Source organism: Scatophagus argus, chromosome 17, assembly GCF_020382885.2.
Source record: "Scatophagus argus isolate fScaArg1 chromosome 17, fScaArg1.pri, whole genome shotgun sequence".
In the NCBI taxonomy this organism is placed as follows: Eukaryota; Metazoa; Chordata; class Actinopteri; family Scatophagidae; genus Scatophagus; species Scatophagus argus.
This window is the reverse complement of record NC_058509.1, coordinates 6,463,441-6,484,035: the sequence shown is the minus strand read 5'-3', so window position 1 is coordinate 6,484,035 and position 20,595 is coordinate 6,463,441. Positions and strand designations below refer to the sequence as shown.

The 20,595-nt window shown below is 42.0% G+C and overlaps 3 protein-coding genes across 5 annotated transcripts; 2 read left to right on the top strand and 1 right to left on the bottom strand.

The window, feature by feature from the left end:
• Positions 1-5: 5 nt before the first annotated feature.
• On the top strand, positions 6-3,886 carry exosc7 (exosome component 7). Of its 2 annotated transcripts, none has more exons than XM_046416984.1 (8): positions 6-120; positions 973-1,074; positions 1,238-1,332; positions 2,246-2,411; positions 2,845-2,915; positions 3,000-3,123; positions 3,212-3,367; positions 3,710-3,886. In XM_046416984.1, the coding sequence occupies exons 2-8, from the start codon at positions 1,018-1,020 to the stop codon at positions 3,812-3,814; spliced, it is 774 nt and encodes a 257-aa protein (XP_046272940.1). In that variant the 5' UTR covers positions 6-120; positions 973-1,017; the 3' UTR covers positions 3,815-3,886. The 2 variants fall into 2 exon arrangements, with proteins under 2 accessions (XP_046272940.1, XP_046272939.1); XM_046416983.1 differs by lacking the exon at positions 6-120 and adding an exon at positions 657-804.
• A 929-nt stretch (positions 3,887-4,815) lies between these two features.
• On the bottom strand, positions 4,816-19,437 carry LOC124074270 (CUB domain-containing protein 1-like). Of its 2 annotated transcripts, XR_006845829.1 has the most exons (16): positions 19,177-19,437; positions 17,108-17,332; positions 16,580-16,921; positions 15,932-16,147; positions 15,077-15,424; positions 14,242-14,457; positions 13,544-13,900; positions 12,701-13,060; positions 11,834-12,031; positions 11,068-11,430; positions 10,129-10,485; positions 9,956-10,037; positions 8,863-9,596; positions 8,033-8,100; positions 7,795-7,871; positions 4,816-5,062 (listed from the first exon to the last, which is right to left on the bottom strand). XR_006845829.1 is itself a non-coding variant. In XM_046416980.1 (13 exons), exons 1-13 carry the CDS (start codon positions 19,286-19,288, stop codon positions 9,095-9,097), a joined length of 3,678 nt encoding a protein of 1,225 aa, XP_046272936.1. In that variant the 5' UTR covers positions 19,289-19,437; the 3' UTR covers positions 8,167-9,094. The 2 variants fall into 2 exon arrangements, 1 of the variants encoding a protein (XP_046272936.1); XM_046416980.1 differs by lacking the exons at positions 4,816-5,062; positions 7,795-7,871; positions 8,033-8,100 and having other exon boundaries at positions 8,167-9,596.
• Positions 5,132-7,751, top strand: LOC124074273 (tetranectin-like). The gene is made up of 3 exons (XM_046416985.1): positions 5,132-5,277; positions 5,434-5,538; positions 6,591-7,751. The coding sequence occupies exons 1-3, from the start codon at positions 5,181-5,183 to the stop codon at positions 6,995-6,997; spliced, it is 609 nt and encodes a 202-aa protein (XP_046272941.1). The 5' UTR covers positions 5,132-5,180; the 3' UTR covers positions 6,998-7,751.
• Positions 19,438-20,595: the final 1,158 nt, after the last annotated feature.

Here is a 20,595-nt window from a genome sequence, read left to right as displayed (position 1 = left end):
CAACGTAGAGCAAACTAGGAAGTCCGATACTCCTCTTCTTTGGGCGTTTGTGCCCTGAGCTGCGTCTCTCAGGAAACGCTTTCTCCCAGGCTGTGCGCCGAAACCAAAACCTGATTTGAGGTAACCTCCCAGTCTCGTTTAGGGACAGCTTGGTGCATTGGTCTTTCTCAAATGCTGAGACGTGAAAATGGGGGGTTCTGGTCATGTCTTAAGATAAAGTCAAGGTGAGAATCCTCTATTCATACGCTCTACATAGAAAGTCATTCAACGCGACCAGAATAAGGAGGTCACCATGGGCAGAAAAACAATGTGGTTGGGTCCCCCACTTCATCGGCCCTACAGTTTTTTTTTACTTTACATAATTACCGTTTTTATTTTACATAATGACCGTGTCAATACCAGTGGAAATAATAACTATAAATCTGATTCAGGGTCTGTGATAGAGATGGAAACTAATATCATAAATTAAACAAGAATACGCGAGAAGGTGTTGTTAGCTTTTGAACTTTTATTTCAGTATCTATCACGCATCTGTAAAATATTTTTACCTTTTACAGTCTAATGCCTACACCGGTTGGGCGGGGTCTACCATTTTCCAAACGGATTATTTAGAAGCTCCCCGGGACAGACGGGTGAGCAAAGCGGGCAAACTCAACTAGAGTGATTTTTTTTTTTAATTTATTCGTCGTCTTTTGATGACGCAGATGAAGAGCGACTCATACACATGCTAGCAGTGTTTTTTACATTATGGCAACAGTACAAGTCAGCGAGGCTGAAAAGGTGTACATATTACACGGTATACGGGTACGTTTTAACAGTTATACTTCAGTCCTTCACTTCCGTAATTTAAGAAATAACGATAAACGGCGGGACAAAGATGTGTGCCCCACAACAGAGGAAATTAGCTCGCTGTGTTAGCATTTTGTACTTCTCAGGCTGTAGTGATGTTGACATGTTGATTCTTCTCATTAGGATGACTTACGGGTGGATGGAAGAGGCTGTGAGGACTACAGACACATGGAAATAGAGACTGACGTAGTTTCCAACACAGACGGCTCGGCCAAAGTCACACTGGTAATCTGAAGTCCTGCTGTCTTGTTTTCTGTTTAAACCAGAAGATGCTCTAAAACATCTCGTCTGCTGCGCCTCTTCGGCCATGTTGTTGATACTTTCGATTACAAATACTGTCTTCTTTATTATATATACTCTGATATGCTCCGTTCGGCCTCTCTTTCAGGGACACACGGTGGTTCTGGTTGGGATTAAGACTGAAATCGGAAAACCAAGGCCTATGGTGCCAGATGAAGGATACTTAGAGTTTTTTGTCGATTGGTAGGTATGGTGCATGTGAAGCATATGAAGACGTTCTTAAATACCTGATTCTCAGAGGCAACATGTGAAGCAATCCTATATTATGGTATATGTAAGCTTATATCATAATAATTTTATCTTGTGGTATCAGTAGATAGCTCGACATATTACTGTTATTTACTGTTGATTGAGTGTCCAAATAAACGTGAAAGGTATCCTCTATGTAGTATTCTCGAGAATCCCACAGTGGAATGAAAAGGTTAGTGACCGTGGCACATCTGTAGTCTGTTTTCTGCTAACAATCCCACAAAGCACTGCTCCCAGTTGTGAATGATGGAGCAACTTCAGATGCAGCTATGGATGTCTATTTTTTGACAATCCTGTAAACCGAATACCTGTCAAATCAAGAAATTTCATCAAAAAACTATTGTCATGATGTCATACTACATACCAAACTTGGGTTGGTGCAGTCAGAGTTTAACAGAAGAGAGTAGTTGTGCAGTATGATTATGCTGGACATTTAGGGACAATTTGTAAGTTGTCTGCTTTAAGTTTAAATTTCAACTCAGTTATTGTATTAAAATTACATATTTTCAATTGGAATCAAATGTTCAAGTAGTATCAAGTAGTCAATATTTGATCACAGTCAGCAAGACTGATGAAAGACTGATCAGATCAATTGTCCAGTCACAAAAATAAAGACTCACATTTTCTCTTAGTGATCGTTTTTTTTGTGGTGTTGGGGTGTTTTGTTGGATATCCTGCCACCAGGAGGTAGTGTTGTACCATCGGTCCCCTGTGAGACGCATCCCCAACACATCCCAGTGATTGTGGACTCGACAAAGAGAAAAATATAGTAAGAATAAAACATCTCGGACTGATGCAGCTTCTGTTACCTCACGTTTGTTGTTTTATCTTCACCTTCTGTTACTAGTTCGGCCAATGCAACCCCTGAGTTTGAGGGCAGAGGAGGCGAGGAGCTGGGGACGGCGCTGAGTAACACTCTCTACAAAGTCTTCAACAACAAACACAGCGTGGACCTGAGGAGCCTCTGTATCAGTCCAGGAGAACACTGCTGGATCCTCTATGTGGATGTGTTGGTGAGTGGTGCCATCTAAATGAACGAGAATGAAATGGTCACAATAAAAAAAAAAACAAAATAGTAAAGTTAATATGAAATAAATACAAATATAATGTGATTCCTGGGGACAGACAAATTAGATGTGATGATAAAGCTTTCAAAAGTTTCAAGGTTTTTGTTTAGGTACATTGAAAGTGCTTAAATTCTCTTAAAAAGCTATATGAACCCTGCTAGAAATACGTTTGTAGTAACATTTCTGTTCCTGCTTGTATGATACAATATCGCTTGTCTTACTAGTAAAGGACTGTTTGGTAAATCATGTAGCACTGTTCTGTTTCTCCTGGAGAAAACGTTTCTGTGCGTTAAATCAGAATCACCTTATTTGGGTTGTGTACGTACGGCTCCGTGATCCTCACTGAAGGCGAAATCTCACAGCGATTTTGTTTCCACAGCTCCTGCAATGTGACGGAAACCTGTACGATGCCATCTCAATTGCTATCAAGGCAGCTCTCTTCAACACAAAGTGAGTGAAATGTTATACCGGCGGAAAATTCGTATTCCGTCAAATGAAAGCTTAATGACAGTCTTCTGATGACCTTACCGACAGAATTCCTAAAGTGCACATATCGACCGACGAAGAAGGAGGGAAGGAAATCGAGCTGTCGGATGACCCGTACGACTGCGTGAGACTTGACGTAGAAAGCGTTCCTTGCATCGTGACGTTGTGTAAGGTGAGCTGACTTTCTCAAAGCCGTTCTAACACTAACAGTGAAGCACACGCGCTGCTTCTCTCCCCTGACTCTGCCTGTTTTTCTGCAGGTGGGCCACCGGCACGTAGTGGACGCGACTCTGCAGGAGAAGGCCTGCTCTGTGGCCAGCCTCATCATCGCTGTCACGCACAAGGGCACGGTCACCTGCATCAGGAAGGTGGGCGGAGGCAGCCTGGATCCAGAGAGCATCTTTGAAATGACGGAGGTGAGTGTAGTCGACCTCCTCGGCCATCTGGCTTCCTCTCGCCTCAGCTGAAGCATTAGCATAAGGCGATTTTATTTAATTTTTTATTCAAACGTGGGCTTGGTTATAATCGGTTTATTTTGTCAGCTGGATGAATCTGCATATCTATAGTCCAAAAAGATTTTATGTTTTGAGTGTACTGTTATCTGTTTCTTCTTTAACATAGACTGTATGTGTTCAGAACATTTGCATCTAAAAAATTACAATAAATGTAAGATACTGACTTTATATTTTGATTCCGATCATTTATGCATATGACTGGTAGGCTAATAGAAAGGTGCTAAAATATTTTATTGTTTCCAGGCAGGTAAACGGGTCGGGAAGGCTCTTCATGCTCCACTCATGAAGCTGCTGCAGCAGGAGGAGAGCGTGGGAAGGAAGCGACAGAAAGTCGGCTTCCTTGGTTGAAATCATTTACTGTATCTACGGTATATATTTACGTGTATGCAGAATTTTCTAATAAAACTTTTAATTTGTGCAGCCTTCTTGTCTTTGTACAGATACAAAGAAAACAACAATACATGTTGTCAGTGTTTTAACAAACATCAGTCTAAGGGAAACTAGAAAACACAGAAACAAAGACAGTCTGGATCGCTACCTCAAAGGATATATGGACTTACTAGAGCAAGATAAAGTTGTGGATATGTAAATGTGATCAATGAAGAGAAAGACTTAATTAAAATCGTGATTTATCTGCATTAATAACCAGTGATCTGATTGTCAGGGTGTCTGGAGTAAAGATCCCGTACAGACAAAGTTTGTGATTACCATCTGAGATGAATTTTATAATAACAGCAACAAACTGTGCTAAGGCTATTTCAGAGGGGATATGTTAAATAACTTGCTATAATTTATAACATCTCAGTGAGATCTCAAGTTCATTATTTTATGGTAAAGAAATAAAAATGATACTCAGCAGTGTGACTAGACACCAGATCTGAAACGAGAGCTGTGCTGTCAGGACAGAAGTGCACAGGAAAAGTCCAGACTCTCTGCATCCATCTGTTTTTGCCACGTGTCAGTTGAGGATTGTGTAAAATGGAAGTCTTACAGAAAGTCCAGATGGGACTGGATCATTTCCACCCTCTTCCCTCAGACTGATGGAGGGTGTGTGTGCTGGCAGAGAGCAGACAGGTCCAAAACAAACTCCTATTTATGGCTGCAGCTTGCACTGCACATTTTGAAACAAATGAAAAAAAAAAGTGTGTGGAGAGAGTGGCTCTCTATCCGATACAGCATTTAAGATAAGGGATAATACAGCAGGTACCTCAAAGCTGAATAACAGACTGTTCTATTCCAGTGTCTCAATGCTGCCAGACACACCTGGAAATATGAAGAATCTTCCAAATGAGGCCATAACAGACGACTTCCAAAACACACTTTGGCCAACATTTAGGAAAGAAAGTCTGATTCCATCAAGATTAAACTGTTTCTTTGAGCCAAGAAATAAACTGTAACCAAGCTATTTAGGCATTTATGCAACAGATGATGTCAGTGTTTGTTTATTTCTTTTTTCATGTACTCTGAGGAGAGCTCAAAACTGTTCCACACTGTCTCACCCCGTCAGCCGGCCTCCACCTGCTCTCCAGTCCTGGCTCTGGTTAGCGTTGGCCCTCCACGTGAAGCTTCTGGAGCCAGATGAGACACACAAAGCTCCTGAGGAGGGAGGGTGTGAGAAAGAGGAAGAGTGAGAGTGAGAGAGAGAGAGAGAGAGAGAGAGACGGATAAATTGCAAGCATCCACACTGCAGCAGTCTTATTCAACAGGTCGAGCCATGGAGTTCAAAGTAGTGTGTGTGCTGTTGGGAGTAATACTGCTGGTGAACTGCTCATTTGAGCAGACTCCACCAAAGAGGAAGCCAGTGAAAAAAGGTAGAAAACATCTGGAGCAAGAAGTACGAATTACGTTAAAGTTATGTTTCTGGCATGAGTTGTTTTTGTCTCGCTGTGTGTTTTCTTGCTTGAAACAAGTTGTTCAAATATTTCTCGCACCTGATTTGAACTTCCTCCTGTCTCTGCTGTTGTTAGCGTCAGATACAACAAAGGATGCTGCCATCGAGCAGTTACAGAAACAGATCGACAACATTGTCCTGGAGCTCAACCTGCTGAAGGAACAGCAAGCCCTGCAGACGGGTAAGCTTGACTGCATCAATGAATCTGATCTTGTCTGCATTAATGAGGGAATGCAAATAAATTTCCCAGGATGAGCTCTGTTACTCAAACGTGTCCTACACTGATGTGACTTATTATGTAATCCTGTGGCCCTGGATTGTAGAGGAGCTCTTTGTCAAAGTCTACTCTTAGAAATAATTTTGAATCTTTCAAAAAGAAAGTTAGAAGGAGCTTCACAGTCAGAAAAAGAATAAGAAAAATAAATAAAATCCAAATCAGAGGTGATTACAACAAATTCCATCAGTGAAAGTGAAGTATTTTAAAATGAGATTTAATCAAACAGGAATTTAAACAATTTAAAGGACCAGAACGCAAAGATCTGGTTTATAGTCGAATTATTATGCAATCACAGACCCTCACAAAACCTGGACCTGGGGAGAGGTGGAGAGCCTGAATCCAGCTGTTGTTCAGATAAAAGCAGCATTTGACTTGCAGACTAGTCTGCACTGCTGTGTCAGTAAACCTCCACCTGCTGAGGTGTCCTTGAGAAAGACAAACTCCTTTCTGCCTTAGACATTTAATTTTGTGCACTTAGTGGTCACCTGTGGAGCCAGCAAGGAGCCGTAAGTGTCACGTTCACTAAGAAGACAAATGTTGGTTCTCACTAATGTCTGCAGTGGATTACAGTGTGAGTATTTAAGGTGTAGTGAGCAAATGTAATGTTAGAGTGACAGGAGCTACATTGTTCTGAGCACCTGAGCTATGCTTCTCTTACAGACAGGTGGGATGCATGTGTGGTCTTGGAAATCTGGATAACACATGGCACGTCCCTTGCATGCCCTTCACTTTTCGTTTGGAACACAAAATAATATCCAGCACCATTTTCATCCTGTTGCTCGTTATCAGGATATTGTGCTTACATGCTGTTTCCAAAACGCTACACTTTCATTCACGTGATCAGAGGACAACAGGACAACTCTGTTATCTTCACATGAAAAAAATTAAAGACAAACTATCATAGTTCAGGTCTACCTGACCACCCCTTCTCCCCCCCTTTTTATTTTTCTCTTCAGTCTGTCTGAAAGGTAAGAAGATCCACGGCAAGTGCTACTTGGCTGACCCTGTGAGAAAACGCTACCACACCGCCAGTGAAGACTGCAACAACCTGGGCGGTGTCCTCGGAGCACCCACATCCAGCGACGAGAATGACCAGCTCAGAGACTACATCCGCCAGAGCATCGGCCCGGATGAGCAGGTCTGGCTGGGTGTCAACGACATGGTGACTGAAGGCACTTGGGTGGATCAGACCGGATTGAGCATTACATACAAAAACTGGGACACGTCCAACAGCCGGTCCCCTCAGCCGGACGGCGGCCAGTCCCAGAACTGCGCCATCCTGTCCGGGGCCTCCCGTGGGAAGTGGCTGGACGAGAACTGTCGTGAGGAGAAGCCCTCAGTCTGCCAGTTCAACATTGTTTGATCCCATTTATCTCATCATAGACTGCGCATGATTATAGCTGCTTTTGCGCTCTTGCTGCAACGCCACGTCGCCTGCTATTCTAGAAGGAGTTTGAATCTAGTGGTTCTCAGTTGGTTTTGCATCGGGACTGAATTCTGATCTAGAGGTCACGGTCAGCTGAATGAGGCAGTGACATATGAAGCTGTTATTTTTGAGTCAAGTGGTCTAGCGATATGTTATTTGCAGCATTCCTCGTGGTCACAATAAAACCAGGAAGAACACAATTCAGCCAAGAATAAGCTAAAGATTATCGGAAATTCACCTACTTTAGAGGAATCGGTGATTTCTGCCTTCGTTTCAAAGATTTAAAATTTCTCCAATAATGTTAAGGCATATGCATTGGGTGTTAACATTTCAAAATACCAGTATTCCTGCATCAAAAGGAGTGTGTAGGTGCTGGCACCTTTCACAAATCAGAGATGGGTGTAATTTTATTTCCACCCATCCACGTCTCTATTATTACAGCAGTTCCATGACTCACTGGTTGAGAATCACAGGTTTAAACTCAGGCACCCACTCATAACTACTGTACTTTAACGACAGGACTCGCCTGGAGCCAGAATTTTGAGAGAAATTGCAATAACACAAGAACAGTCAATCTTCAACCACATTCTTTTTAAAAGAGATTATTTTCAGTTTGCTATTCTTGTAGTCTCCTATAATGTCTGGCCTGAAGCAACCTGAAAAATTACCATCAATAAACTATGGAAACCCACTTCTCTGTTGTCATTCCTCTGAAAGAAAATACTCACGCATACCTGCTTTCTCGATTTGTATCAATCTTCTCATCAAAATCCAAGCAAGAAAGTGAATGAGTTTCCCAAATGTCAAACACCTGCAAGTCAAAAAGAAAAAAAACAGAAAAAGCAGACTTTATTGTAAATTTAACATGTGGCGTGATTATGTAAACCTGGCGTCTGCATTTGTTGTTTCCACTAGAAACTTCTCCATGGTAAACACTGGCTTCTGCTCTGCAGTCTGGAGCCTTCCACTCACTCCCTGTTCGCCATGGCCAGAGTTCCTGTGGTTGAAACTCTTTTCACCGTCCAGAAAGCATGAGATGACTGCATTAAAAAAGAAAATGAAGTGAAGATGATTGCCCCAAGAAGTAAAATGTTTCTGCACCAGGCCATTTTCTTGGAATTTATTGCAAAACATTAAACCATATTTACAGATAAAGACAAAAAATTCTTAAAAACAGACTGGTAAACAACATACAGTAAGAAAACACTTTCAAACAAGTACCAGATGTACTTGCACATTTCCATAGTCCCTGCTCCACGGGCTGACATTTAATAAAACTAGACAAGTCAGACATTACAAGGAAAAACCTTTTGCTGCTTTCTTGCTGAGAGCTAGATGAGAAGTTAATTATTATTCTCATGTTTACAAGATAAGCTTCAGCCAGCTGGTGATTAGCTTAGCTTTGCACAGAGGCTGGAAACAGGTAACAAAATCTGTCTTTTAGCACCTTTAAGGCTCACTGACTACATTATATCTGATTTATTTAATCTGTATTAAAAACTAAAGTAAAAAATTAAAAAAAAAACAAGTTAAGATTTTATGCTGGACTGTTTCTTGCTGGGAAGCAATGACTTTCTAGAGTGTCCAAGAAGACACTGTACTGTCTTAACAGATATAATGAGTTAGTTGAGTGAGCCCTTGAGGCAATAGTAGGTGGATTTTGTTTCCTTTGGACAAAGCAGCCTCACCGTTGCACCTTGTTTCCAGTCTTAACCCTATGCTAAGCTAACCAGCCGCCTGCTGTGGCCTTATGTTCCTCTTCTCATTTAACTGCTGGCAAGAAAGCATAAAAATTCTCTCACCCCAAAAGCCAAACTCCCTTTAAAAAAAGAGGATCACAGCATCCACTCTTGCAGTTTTCAAAATAACTAAGTTCTGACAAACACGACGCACAGGTCATGTTCAGAAGCTCAACGAACTCAGATTCCCTGAGTGTGATCGAAGTTCACGTCAGTACGGTTTAGTACGGCTTACTTGGTGCTGTAACTAGATTTCAATAACAGCAGTCCATCACGCAGTTACAGTCCTGACACACTACAAGGACTCCTCTGTGATCGGCGGCTCTGGTTCCAAGTCAGCACCAGAGAGCCGGATCGCGTTTATGTCCCCTGTGCTCTTAAACGTGTACAGTTCATTGTCCACCATCCTGCTGTCCTGGAAGCCGAGGCTGTCCTGCCGGTCAATGGGAGTGCGGGGACGTGGCGGCATGAAACTCTGAGATGGGTCTAGCAACGTCTTGTCCATCTCAGGTTCACGGTCTGGCTCTTTGATTACAGGCAGCTTTCCATCGGTGGGGCCTGTAAATGTTTGATAAGAGTCCACCTGCATCCCATTGAAATGGTCTTGAATGCTGTCAGAATAGTTGGAGTCACCAGTCAGCAGGTGGCCGTACACCATCATCTCATCTATGGAGTCATAGACATGGGATTCGTTTTGAGACCGACTTTTGCTGAAGTGCCTGTCACCTGGCCGGAAGATATTCCCTCTGCCGATATAGATGGATGACTCCTTGTTCATCCTGTTTTTCTTCTTTTTCCTGTTTGTAAAGATGAAGGCAGACCACAAACAATAAGAAAGAGTCAATAAATCAACCATTTACAGACCAATATTACAGAACATAAGCAAATAAATATAATTTAACAAGTCCACCCAATCAGTATGATGAAGTATGGAGGCTCAAAATATTTTCCTACTCAAAACAACACAACTAAAAAATACATAAATAAAAAATACTGCTGCTCTTTAAGAATAAGTCACAATAATTTTGATAAATGCTTTTATTAGTTTGCAAGTGGAAGTTGTTAGCTTTTTATTTGACACGTTTAAAGTCTAATGTCTAGTGGTTTGGTAAATACGGATCCAGATATTAACAAGTTGTGCTACAGGTATACTCACTTTGTGACAAGGAGTACGATAGCCACGACTATGAGCAAAAACAAAATGGCTCCAACTACTCCGAGGACGATAGGCAAGACATCTGAAGAGACAAAAATAAGACACGGTGAAATTAAGTCCTTTTACTTAATCGTTAAATTACCTTCTACCTTAAATTAGTCCTGCATGCTTACTTGTCTTCTTCTGCAGGACGATTTTGGTCACCGCACCAAACTGTCCCTCTTCTGGTATACAGTTGGACATGTTGAGATAGAAACTCTCTGGCACCATCAGCTTTTCCTCTGCCGGCTCGTCCTCCCTGCGGCTCATGAGCTCCTCCTCCTGCCCCAGCATCTTCACCTTGATGGCCGTGTGCCTGTCGTTGCATTTGGGCTGGCTGATGTTGACAAACTGCATGATTGCTTGGTACTGGCTCGGTAGGGTGACGATCCAGGATACTGTGGAAAAGGGCCTCATACCCTGAGGCCAGTTGGGGGTGGCCAGCAGGGTCGGGGATGACACATCTGCACTGACTCTGTAAATAATGGTCTCTAAAAAGGGATGGAAATAACTGGTGTCAGTACTGCATCCTGCAGATGACTAATTTCTGCTGGTCTACAAAGTTAACAGGTTTCTCCAGCATTTGTGGTACAACAGTGCCCCCCTGTGTGGACCTTAAAAACAAAGGGAATATGTTCTGTTAGACTGTGATTACAGTGGAGAATCACAGTGGAGAATCACAGTATACAGAAGCATGACAGGCTGAAAGGAGTAAAGAAATCCACTCTAAAGCTGTTAACACCTGTCAAAAATCTGCAACGTTGATGAAAACCATAAAGAAAGGACAACATAATAGAACTGAAATGAATGAGTTAGTTTGAAAATTAAAGGTTCCATTCATTTTTCAAGCTAAACTGCCACAAATTCTCCGATTTAGCTTTTCAAAAGACAACCTGCTGCTTTTCTTTTACATATATTATAGTAAACTGACTATCTTCAAGTTTTGAACTGTTGGTCGGATGGTTAAAGAGAAGACGCCGCCTTGGTTTCTGTATTACGGTTCTTTTTATACCATTTTTTGACAAAAATGATTAACTGAGATAACAATTAATCATTCCACTCATCTACATTACCTGGGATGTCCCCACTGAAGCTGACATTGAGAAAAGGCCCCCTGATCTTGCTGAAGTCCTGTGCTGTGGCTGTGACAGAGACGTTGGCGTGGACCTGAACTTTCTGGATGACTCCATTGAAGCAGAAATCTCCAAGAGAGGAGCCGTCAGCCTCTGCCAGATGCAGGGAGACAGACTGACTGCACTCCTGGCCAGGCAGGGACTGTTGGAGAGTCCCTGTGGGCGACAGCAGATCCAGTGTGCCCTCCTCAGGGATGCTGAGGTGCCAGGTGAAGCTGTGGAGGGGTATCCGACAGGAATGACAGGAATCCAGTTTGGGCAAAGTGAGGAGAGTCGGAGAGCATGTTGTCACATTTTGGCACCCTGTTATTAAAAGGGTTACACAGAGTTAGCAACTAAATGAATAGCCAGTGTTACACTTTCACAACACACACACACACACACACACACTACTTTGAAACATGCTTATTTGCAACCTTATTCTCAATACCGTTTTCAAATCCATACAATTAGCGAGCTTTAAATGTACTGATAGGTGGATCTAGTTACCTTTGGACAGAACCAGGCTAGCTGTTTCCCATACAGTCGTTATGCTAAGCTAAGCTAACTGGCCCCAGTTTCATATTCACCATTCAGGCTCTGCAAGAAAATCCTCTGTTCTCTAAATATCAAACTAGTCCTTTAAGACTTTAATACACTTCATACTTTCCTTTTGATAAACAGCACAGCTACTCTCATTTTAGCTGCGAAAGTAAAAACTTCTTACCAATTACTTGACTGGCAGTCAGACGCACGTCTTCCTTTGGACAGTCGAGGAAGGAGAGGCTGGCCTTGGTGCCTGCAGCCACGTTTATCTTCTCTTGGATCTTAGAGTCAATACTCATCTCACAATAGGGATCAGAACTCACTTTCTCTATCTGCAGGGACACTCCTTCGCGTTTGGTTAGATCCACCGTGCACAGAACTAAGAGGGAAACGCAGGAAGACAACATCTTAGTAATCAAAAAGGTCTTCATCTTAGCTTTTGTTGTGACAATATTCTACTATAAATCACGTTAGAAGAAAACTACAAAGCCCACTTTCGCTCTAAAAGTAAAGTTAGTGCTTGTCATGTATTACTATTAAATTGAAGTCAAGAGCTACGCATTTGATTTTCAAAACAATACATACATTCAGAGATCTTTCATAAACCCAGAACCCAGTTGTTTAATAAAACTCCCTAAAACACCTTTCCATCCAGATGAAAAAATGATTCAAACAAGTTAACAACTTTTTTCCCCCCACACATATTCTTGTTTTTTTTGTATAACACAAGCAAATCATTACTCCATTTGTATTGAAAATAAATTAATAAATATTAAATATTGAAAAGTTACTGTTAATAACTTTGATTTAAGATGTACAAATTGAACAAGGACATGTTATTATTTTCCAGGAAACAGCTGTGAAACTTTGGAAAAAATCTTTCATTTGCTATGCATCATGTGAAGCACATCTTCTAGATTTTTTTAAAAAAAATACAAATTTATAATTATATGTGCCAGTAAAGCTTGAATTAGTCTGTTTGGATCCATTCAGGAACTTCTGAGATCAGAACTTGGATCAGCCAGCCTTTCATGATTTAATGCTGTACCTGGATGACCGCTCCTCATCACAGAGACATTGAACTTCAAGTTGAGTCCCTCTAACGTCGTGTTGGTTTCACAGTTCTGCAGCACCATGCTGAAGCTGCCCTGCTGATGCTCGGGCTGAGGATCCACCAGAGACACTTTGGTCACTTTCTTGTCCTCCTTCTGGTACTCCACCTCCACTTCACCGCTGAGACACTCTGGAAGTCTGTGACTGCTGAAATGAATTGTGTAGTTGTGCATGTCGGGCACCCTGAAGTCCCACTGCATCTGCTGGTTGCTGGGGAAATCACCGGGATAGTTGGCTGTGATGAAGTCTGTGGTCGAGACGCCTCGCGGAAAGTTGACTTTCATTATGGCCACCTCTGGAGAGAAACAATTCGAAAATACTTTGGTTTGAAACATGCAAGGGAAGTTATACATAACCATTTAAATATGCTTTTAGATAAACCTTTGAGCATGTAAAGTTGTACCTGAAGATAAAACTGTTCACGGGAATCAGTTCTTCTTTGTTTTATCTGATATCTGAGAAACTGTGTGTGTGAACTGTGGGTGAATGACATATTGACAAAACCGACCCTGTGTAAATTTAAGAAGTAAAAATATATGAGTATAATATAGAGAATATGTTATGAATGTTTTATGTTTTATCTATGAAGGGAAGATCCTAATGTGGCCTTATGTGTGTGAAACCAGAACAGGAAGTTAAAGTTAGATATAACATTACAGAGAGCCAAAGACCTGACAGTGTTGCAACCATTAAAAACAGAAATATTGAATAAACTGAGATGTGGCCCAAATGTTTGGCATGACATGGAAATAAAAACTAAACAATTTACTAAACTTACTGCTGGTCTCAGGCCCAACACTGAGCTTAAAGTCAACAGGATCCAGCTTCCTGTCTCCGGGCACTTGTAGAGCTACACGGCCCTTGTAGCGAGCCAGGATTGTGCTCACAGGTCCTCCTTTGCAAAAGGTACCGATGGTCGCTATCCCAGAACGCAGATAAGTAACAAGGGTGTATGTGTGCCCGTCTTGGCAGGTTTCGCCAATGGAAATCTGTCGCATGCCCGGTTCTGGGAAGTCGAGTTGGAAAGCCCGAGTGGAGACAACTTTCAGATCCCATGTGAAACTCCGATCGAAGTCTGGGAAGAGTGAGGACTCGGCCTGGACAATGTCACCTGAGCAGGAGGTCTCTGTGCAGTCTGGAATATGTAGAGGAGAGCCGATAAGCCACAGTGACCGAGTTTTTACAAAGAGTTTTGTGTTGACAAGGATTCAAGCAACTGCATTGTTTAGGAAAATTAATTTAAACGGCAAGTTACACTGTGCTCTACCTGCCACAGATTTCTGAGAAAAAACACAGAAGGTCTCCCACTTCATTAATAGGAAACATGACAGCAACAGGTTTTCACACACAACATGTTTGCTTAATTTTTCTTTTGTTCCTGTACTTTACATTTTTATTTTCTTACATCCTACCCTTACCCTGCTTAATTAATGATTATAATTTCACTATAGCTTGACACCTGAAGAAAAACATTACCAATTTCTCTGTTGATCTCCACACTGAAGATGTCCTGAGGTCGAGGACAGGTAAACTCTACTGACGTGTTGGTAGGATCTCTCAGGACAAGCCTTTTTGGGTTGCATGTCTGTTTGGGCACCTTATTCACACACACACTGCAGTCTGGGTTGTTGGCTGTGTTGGTGATGGTGATGATGGTGTCAGGATCAGGGGTCACGGCCATCATTCTTCCTCCTAAAGATCAGATTGAGGAGCAAAGACTTCTCAAATAAGATGTGTGGTATGCATCACAGTAGCTGAATCATTTTGCAAAACTGTAACTGTTCAGAAACCAGACGATTCACTGAAGAGTCATTTCCTGTATCTGTGTCATGTGGGTTTCACCACTGCTTTAAAAGATGGAGATCTGGAAAAATACCTTTTTGACTGTATCTACTGTGGTATCGTTTCAACATGGATGAGCAGCAGCCCTAAGAAGTGTGTTTGTGTGAAATGTGTGGATGGAGAGGGAGGCAACCACGCCCGCTTAGGAGACAGGAAGTGAACACGGTTTCATACCAGCTTGAAGCGGGTCATCTTTTGTTACAGAGAATCTTTGGTTAGCATGCTGGAGATGGCGTTTAGCTTACGGTGGACTACAGCATCGCCATCAAAGACAGATATAAATTAGCTTTCTATGCTAACTTTAGCTCATCTACAGTTTTTTCACTTATCGATAAATGAGCATTGTCCCTGTCGAATGAAGCTTTAAAACTGTCCTGGGAAAAATTGTGCTAACTGTGCCCATAGAAAAGGGGTTACACGCATCAGTTTTTGAGAATATCTTTGACACGTTCTGTTGACGGACACTTGCCTCTTGGTGCTGCTTTGATGCTGAATGCTGCTGAGTCGAGTTCTCCATCTTTGGGCGCTTCTACAGTCACAGTCGTCGTTCCAAGCAGATCCAGCTGAGACAATGTTCCACCCTTACAGTAGCTGTTAGTTTTAATGCTTCCATCACTTTTAGTTGTAGTTACTGAGTACTGGTGGCCATCTTGGCAAGGTTTTGCTCCAGACAACTCATTTAATCCACCAGGGAAGTCCAAAGTTAATACAGTCCTTTCTGGCACACTAATGTCCCATGTAAAGGTTCTTTTAAAGTCCCTGAAGAGGCCAGGATCAACTTCGCCTATGGCGGGACTGCATGAAGTCTTGGTGCATTCTGAATAACAAGAATGACAAAAGTTTTAATTTTATACATTAAATGGGCTTTTTATGTTTTCATTTTTAAATACCGCAGAAATAAAACGAGCCTAGACCACATACAGGACAACTTATAAACAAAAAACAAATACATGAATAAGCACGTGTTGAAATTATTACCGCAATTAAGAGAAAAATATATCTGAAAATATTCAGATTAATGAAAAAATAAGTAAGTATCTAAAAAAAGCTGAAATATATATATATATATATATATATATATATATATATATTTGTATATAATTTTATATAATTTGGCGTAACTGAATAAATGGCCATTTATGTGATTTATGTACTAATCACAATTTCTATTTATTCAAGTAACATTTCATTTATTGATTGAAATACTTTTCCATTTCTTTCTTTATTGAAGTATTTAGTTGTTTTGTCGTTGTCTTGCTTTCCTGAGACCCTAATGTACAGTTAATCTTAAATTTTGCTGGTAACAAATAAACACAGTTCTCACCTATTTTCTTCTTGATTGTCACACTGTACACATCCTGAGGTTTTGGGCAGCTGAACTCCAACGAGAGCTTTTCAACGTTCGTCAGGGTCTTTTCTGTACGGCTGCAGGTGGGCTTTGATCCATCAACAGCACACACTTCACATTCAGGTTCCTCAGATTTACGGCTAACGACCACAGTCGTACTGGAGTCAACAGTTATATCCATTGTTCGGCCCTCTAGAGGGGGAAAAAGGACGAGAAGATGGCAGGAATGGGTTACACCATTTGTGTAAAGTCCTCCTGAAGGTCTTAGCAGCCACACACTAATTTCCTATCTCTCAATCAAAAAGCAAATAAACATATTTACCAAAATATCTTTGTTAAAAAAATTGGCTGTGTAAAAATTGTAGCACAACTTAACCAAAGTATGAACACAAGATCAGACATAAAAACACAGACTAGAATGAAAGGGAAGTATCCAATTATGCTAACCTGTCATTATTTAGTATAATATATATTAAATGTAGTACATAATTATCCAGGTTCACTTTAAAGTTAGTGTTTTGAACTATCTGGTGACGACTCAAAAATGTAAGAACTAGATTGTTTGGTGCAACCTGTTCCTATATAGTGATATTTAACACTCATGCTATAACTTGAACTCCTTACTCAATGGTCCAGCGGAGGCCTGGAACAACACAGGGCTGACTTGAGTCTTTGGTTTAACTTGCAGAGACACGACAGCTTGGTTGGACAGGTCCAAACGGGTCACAGAACCACCTTGACAATACTGAGTCTGGCCGTTGCCTGTTGTTTCGGACGTGGCCACCAAATACTGAACTCCATTATCGCATGGATTTGATGTCTTCTTCAGTCCATCTCCAATGATGTCCAGACTCACAACTATCTTCTCAGGTGCCTTCAGCTCCCAGGTGAACATCCTGTTGAAGTCTGTGAGGACGGTGGGTTGCGTTTCTCCCGTCGATGGGCTGCAGGCGTCCTTAGTGCACTCTGGGTTAAAGATAAGAAAAGATGCACAGGTTGATTTAAGAATTTCAGCTCATGTGCGGGGTGCATGTGCAAGTGCAGTTCATTTTGTTTACAGACCTGCTCACATTTACAGAGTAAAGCCGTACTTGGTCCTGGTCGATTCCCTAAACAAAGTAAATTCGTGAAAAATGGGGGCAGTAAACTCACCAATGGTGCGAGTGAACACCACAGTGTATGCCTCTTCAATCGGCTGGGAGCAGGTGAACAGCAGTTTGACTTCCACCTCAGGTGCCAGAGACACAGAGGAGTGGCAGGATGTCTCTGTGTCGTTCACCCCACTGACTGTACACACAGAGCATTGATCCAAAGGCAGCTTGGTGGACACATTCATAGTCGAGCCTTTGTCCGGTCGGACCAACATCGGCTGGCATTCTGAGGGAACATCAGAGGAACTTAGCGGACACTCGACTGTTGTTACAACTAACCCAAAGATGTGATATTTAATCAGGTTGGGGAGGAATTTAAAACACGGAAACCATGCAAATTTAGGTAAAGTATCCTTAACCCCAGTATTTAACAGTTCAGCAGCTGCTTGAGTGTGCTGAATCACATTCCCCTAGCTGCGCTTGAGTCTTTGGATACTGTATGAACATACAGCCTTACAAGCAACAACCTTCATCCACATAAAAATACATTTCACCTTAACTATATGATCTTCAAAACTAGACGTGAAACAAGTGGCTGATTAATCAACCTCTAGAAAATTAATTTTCAATTCAGTTTATTTATATAGCGCCAATTCGCAACAAGGATTATCTCATGACACTTTCCAATTAGAGAAGGTCTAGACCAAACTCTTTAATTAAATTGTAATACAGAGAGCCCAACATTCCCCCTTGAGCAAGCACTTGGCGACAGTGGCGAGGAAAAGCTGCTTTTAGAAGGCAGAAACCTCAGAGCAGACCCCGGCTCAAGATGACCGATCTTGATAAGAATTTTATCTTTTAAAGCCATTAAAGTCATTTTTAGGTAACAGAGGGACAAAGACGGCCTGTCAGTCAACAACATAAGGAACCAATCTAACACCTGAGCAATATTTAGGTAACAAAAAAAACAAAGCGCACACACATACATGCACACATACGGTCAGTTTGCTGCTGGTGCTTCAGCAAACAGATTGGCTCCAGGCACGCCTTTTCCCATGTCGGCTAGTGTCAAACCAAAGCAAAGTCACTGAGAGTCGTATGAGTGCCGAGTAAAGAGGAAAACTCACAGTGAACTAACAGCTGTTTCTCTTCAGTAGCAAACGCAAACTTCTCCTTTCAGGGAAATACGCAGCGTTATAATTTACAACTTAGATGATACTATTATAGTTTACCTGTTGGTTTTTTAACACATCAGTTCATAGCATCCATGTACTCCAAAGCTCCAAACATTAAATCTAGTGACAGGTTTCTTGCTGCACTGATTCAAAGATCTTAATGAAAACACAGAATGTGTGCGGCAAGCTGCACAAGTTCAAACATAAAAAGCAAATAGGAATTCAACTTGAACCTGCAAAGACTTGAAAGCAGCACAGAAGAAGAGTGCAGCAGTCACAAACAACCGCTGGCCAGGGGGTTTCTTGTGACAGTAAACAAAAGGTTGTGTAGAGGATGTCACAGGTTCAAACAGACCTATTTATCGGGAAAACAGAGAGTTTACACCCTCTTTCCTACTAACACTATAATAGGGAATGCATTCACCATGCTGATGATGATTTTTTATCCCACAGGAAATGAATTATGTCAGTGGGCTAGAAAGGACTGAGTTTGAATCATAGTTCATCAGCAGATTGCTGGTCAATCATTAATGAGGTCCTGATGAATTCATGCCTCCAGGAAGCTCCATAAATGCCTCATAAACCTTTGGAAAATGGTGGGCTGGAAGTCAGGGCTGCATGTTATTCCACTCGGCTCAGGCGGAGTTGGAGCTTCAGTCTTTTAAAAACACGTCTGGTACACAATGTTGAAAAACTGTCCCCTAATATCTCTTACTTTACTGACTCGATCCGGGTACTTTACATGACTGCAGCTTTGCGTTTGGCTTCACCTGAGCGCGTTTTATCACAACAGACTGTGCGTTTGACCTGATTGGCAAAAACCCGAAATGACGACACGTTTTATTATCAGGGCGTCTCGTATTGTTTTAGCACAACACATCTGCATAAAACAAAAGCTTGACCAAACGGCAGATGAACATATATTCCCTGCTAAAATAAGAGATTATCATCCCACCTGATGAATCCAAGACGACCAAAGACAAAAGTCCCAGCAGCGCGCAGGTCGTACAGATCCGCATGTTTGCGTTAAATAAACGAGGATTTTCCCGCTTTTTAAAAAAATGCATAAACTTCAAAAAACAAAATTAAAACAAATTGCTGTTACTCTCTCAAACACACGGTCGCATTGTCATTCTCTTCACAGCAACGGCGCTGACAGCCACTTCCTGCTCTGCACTACCTGTGCGACGCGGAGGGAGTGGACCTCAGGTGTGTTACGGTTACCTGCCCAAACTTGACGGGTGAGCGTAGTTGGGAGGGGTGGGTGAGGGGGAGGAGGAGCTCAGCCGCCGGACAGTTGAACCGAAGCCCCTCAGAGCTGATAGACAGAGTACACACTTATGATAAGACACGAGTCCTTGTGTGACTTCCCTCACTGCGCGGCACAATGGCTGCCCTATTTATAAAGAGCCAAACATGCCAGGGATTGTTGGCATCGTGCTGGGTAAGCTCTCCCCAAAATGAGACAGAGGAAGGGTGTGGAAACAGCTCAGAGGAGAGGGTATGTTTGAAATACCACTGCAACAGGAGTTGTGTTGTGGAAATAATTTAAATTAAATTAAAGCAAACAGGACACTCGCCTGTTTTCCATATGATGAGATGATGATGAAAGTGTTGCGTAAAATAACAAAAAAAAAAATGTTGTGTGAATGTTTTGAACACTCCCATGTTGCAGAGATTCCCTCGTGTCTCCACACGCCTCATGACACACACATTCCTGCACAGAAACATACCTGAGGGCAGGACCACTCACAAACACTCACGTGGGCTACACTTCTGAACACCTCAGCGAGCTCATCATCTCGTTCATTAGCCCAAATCCTAACGCAAATACGACCAAACTTAACCTTGAGTCAAACCCAGACTCAGTTTTAACCCCGATTTCAACTCTTCTTCTTCACTAAACCGCAAAACAAAACGGATGAAGGGGTGGAAATTGTAAACAAATCTCTCAGTTGTGTTCATTTTTCTTTTGCTGAGAGCACCTCGACACACACACACACACACACACACACCTATGCCACAGAAGTGACACTGAGATAGTTGGTTGAACCAGTCTGACAGCTTGCAGAGTGGGGGCGTGTGGTGAGTTCAGGCAGCCTCACTGAGCCTCAACAAGGGACCTCAGTGAGGAATCAGCAGCTGTCGCACTGACCCTCCCCTCCTCCTGTCACACTGTTCATCCAGGACAGCCAAGCATGTGCCGTGGGGACTTTCTGGAGCTTCTGATCCCCTTTGTTTGGAGAGTTTTTGGCAAATGAACCACTTTAACTACGAGCTACTGATGTTCTGTTGTGAAACTCTCAGCAAAGCTCATTCTTTGTGTCTCTGTCATCATGTTTGACATCTTCATCCTGGTCTTCTTCATGTTTTT

What these genes read in the sequence shown, in the direction of transcription:
- exosc7 (XM_046416983.1), top strand. Translation starts at nt 748, where the DNA reads ATGGCAACAGTACAAGTCAGCGAGGCTGAAAAGGTGTACATATTACAC. An exon ending in TTAGAGTTTTTTGTCGATTG is followed by an intron (nt 1,333 to 2,245) that starts GTAGGTATGGTG and finishes TTCTGTTACTAG; the next exon opens with TTCGGCCAATGCAACCCCTG. An exon ending in TCCTCTATGTGGATGTGTTG is followed by an intron (nt 2,412 to 2,844) that starts GTGAGTGGTGCC and finishes TTGTTTCCACAG; the next exon opens with CTCCTGCAATGTGACGGAAA.
- LOC124074270 (XM_046416980.1), bottom strand. Translation starts at nt 19,288, where the DNA reads ATGCATTTTTTTAAAAAGCGGGAAAATCCTCGTTTATTTAACGCAAAC. An exon ending in GGTCGTCTTGGATTCATCAG is followed by an intron (nt 17,333 to 19,176) that starts GTGGGATGATAA and finishes ATGTTCCCTCAG; the next exon opens with AATGCCAGCCGATGTTGGTC. An exon ending in GACTGCCAGTCAAGTAATTG is followed by an intron (nt 11,431 to 11,833) that starts GTAAGAAGTTTT and finishes TTTTAATAACAG; the next exon opens with GGTGCCAAAATGTGACAACA.
- LOC124074273 (XM_046416985.1), top strand. Translation starts at nt 5,181, where the DNA reads ATGGAGTTCAAAGTAGTGTGTGTGCTGTTGGGAGTAATACTGCTGGTG. An exon ending in GAGGAAGCCAGTGAAAAAAG is followed by an intron (nt 5,278 to 5,433) that starts GTAGAAAACATC and finishes TGCTGTTGTTAG; the next exon opens with CGTCAGATACAACAAAGGAT. An exon ending in ACAGCAAGCCCTGCAGACGG is followed by an intron (nt 5,539 to 6,590) that starts GTAAGCTTGACT and finishes TTTTCTCTTCAG; the next exon opens with TCTGTCTGAAAGGTAAGAAG.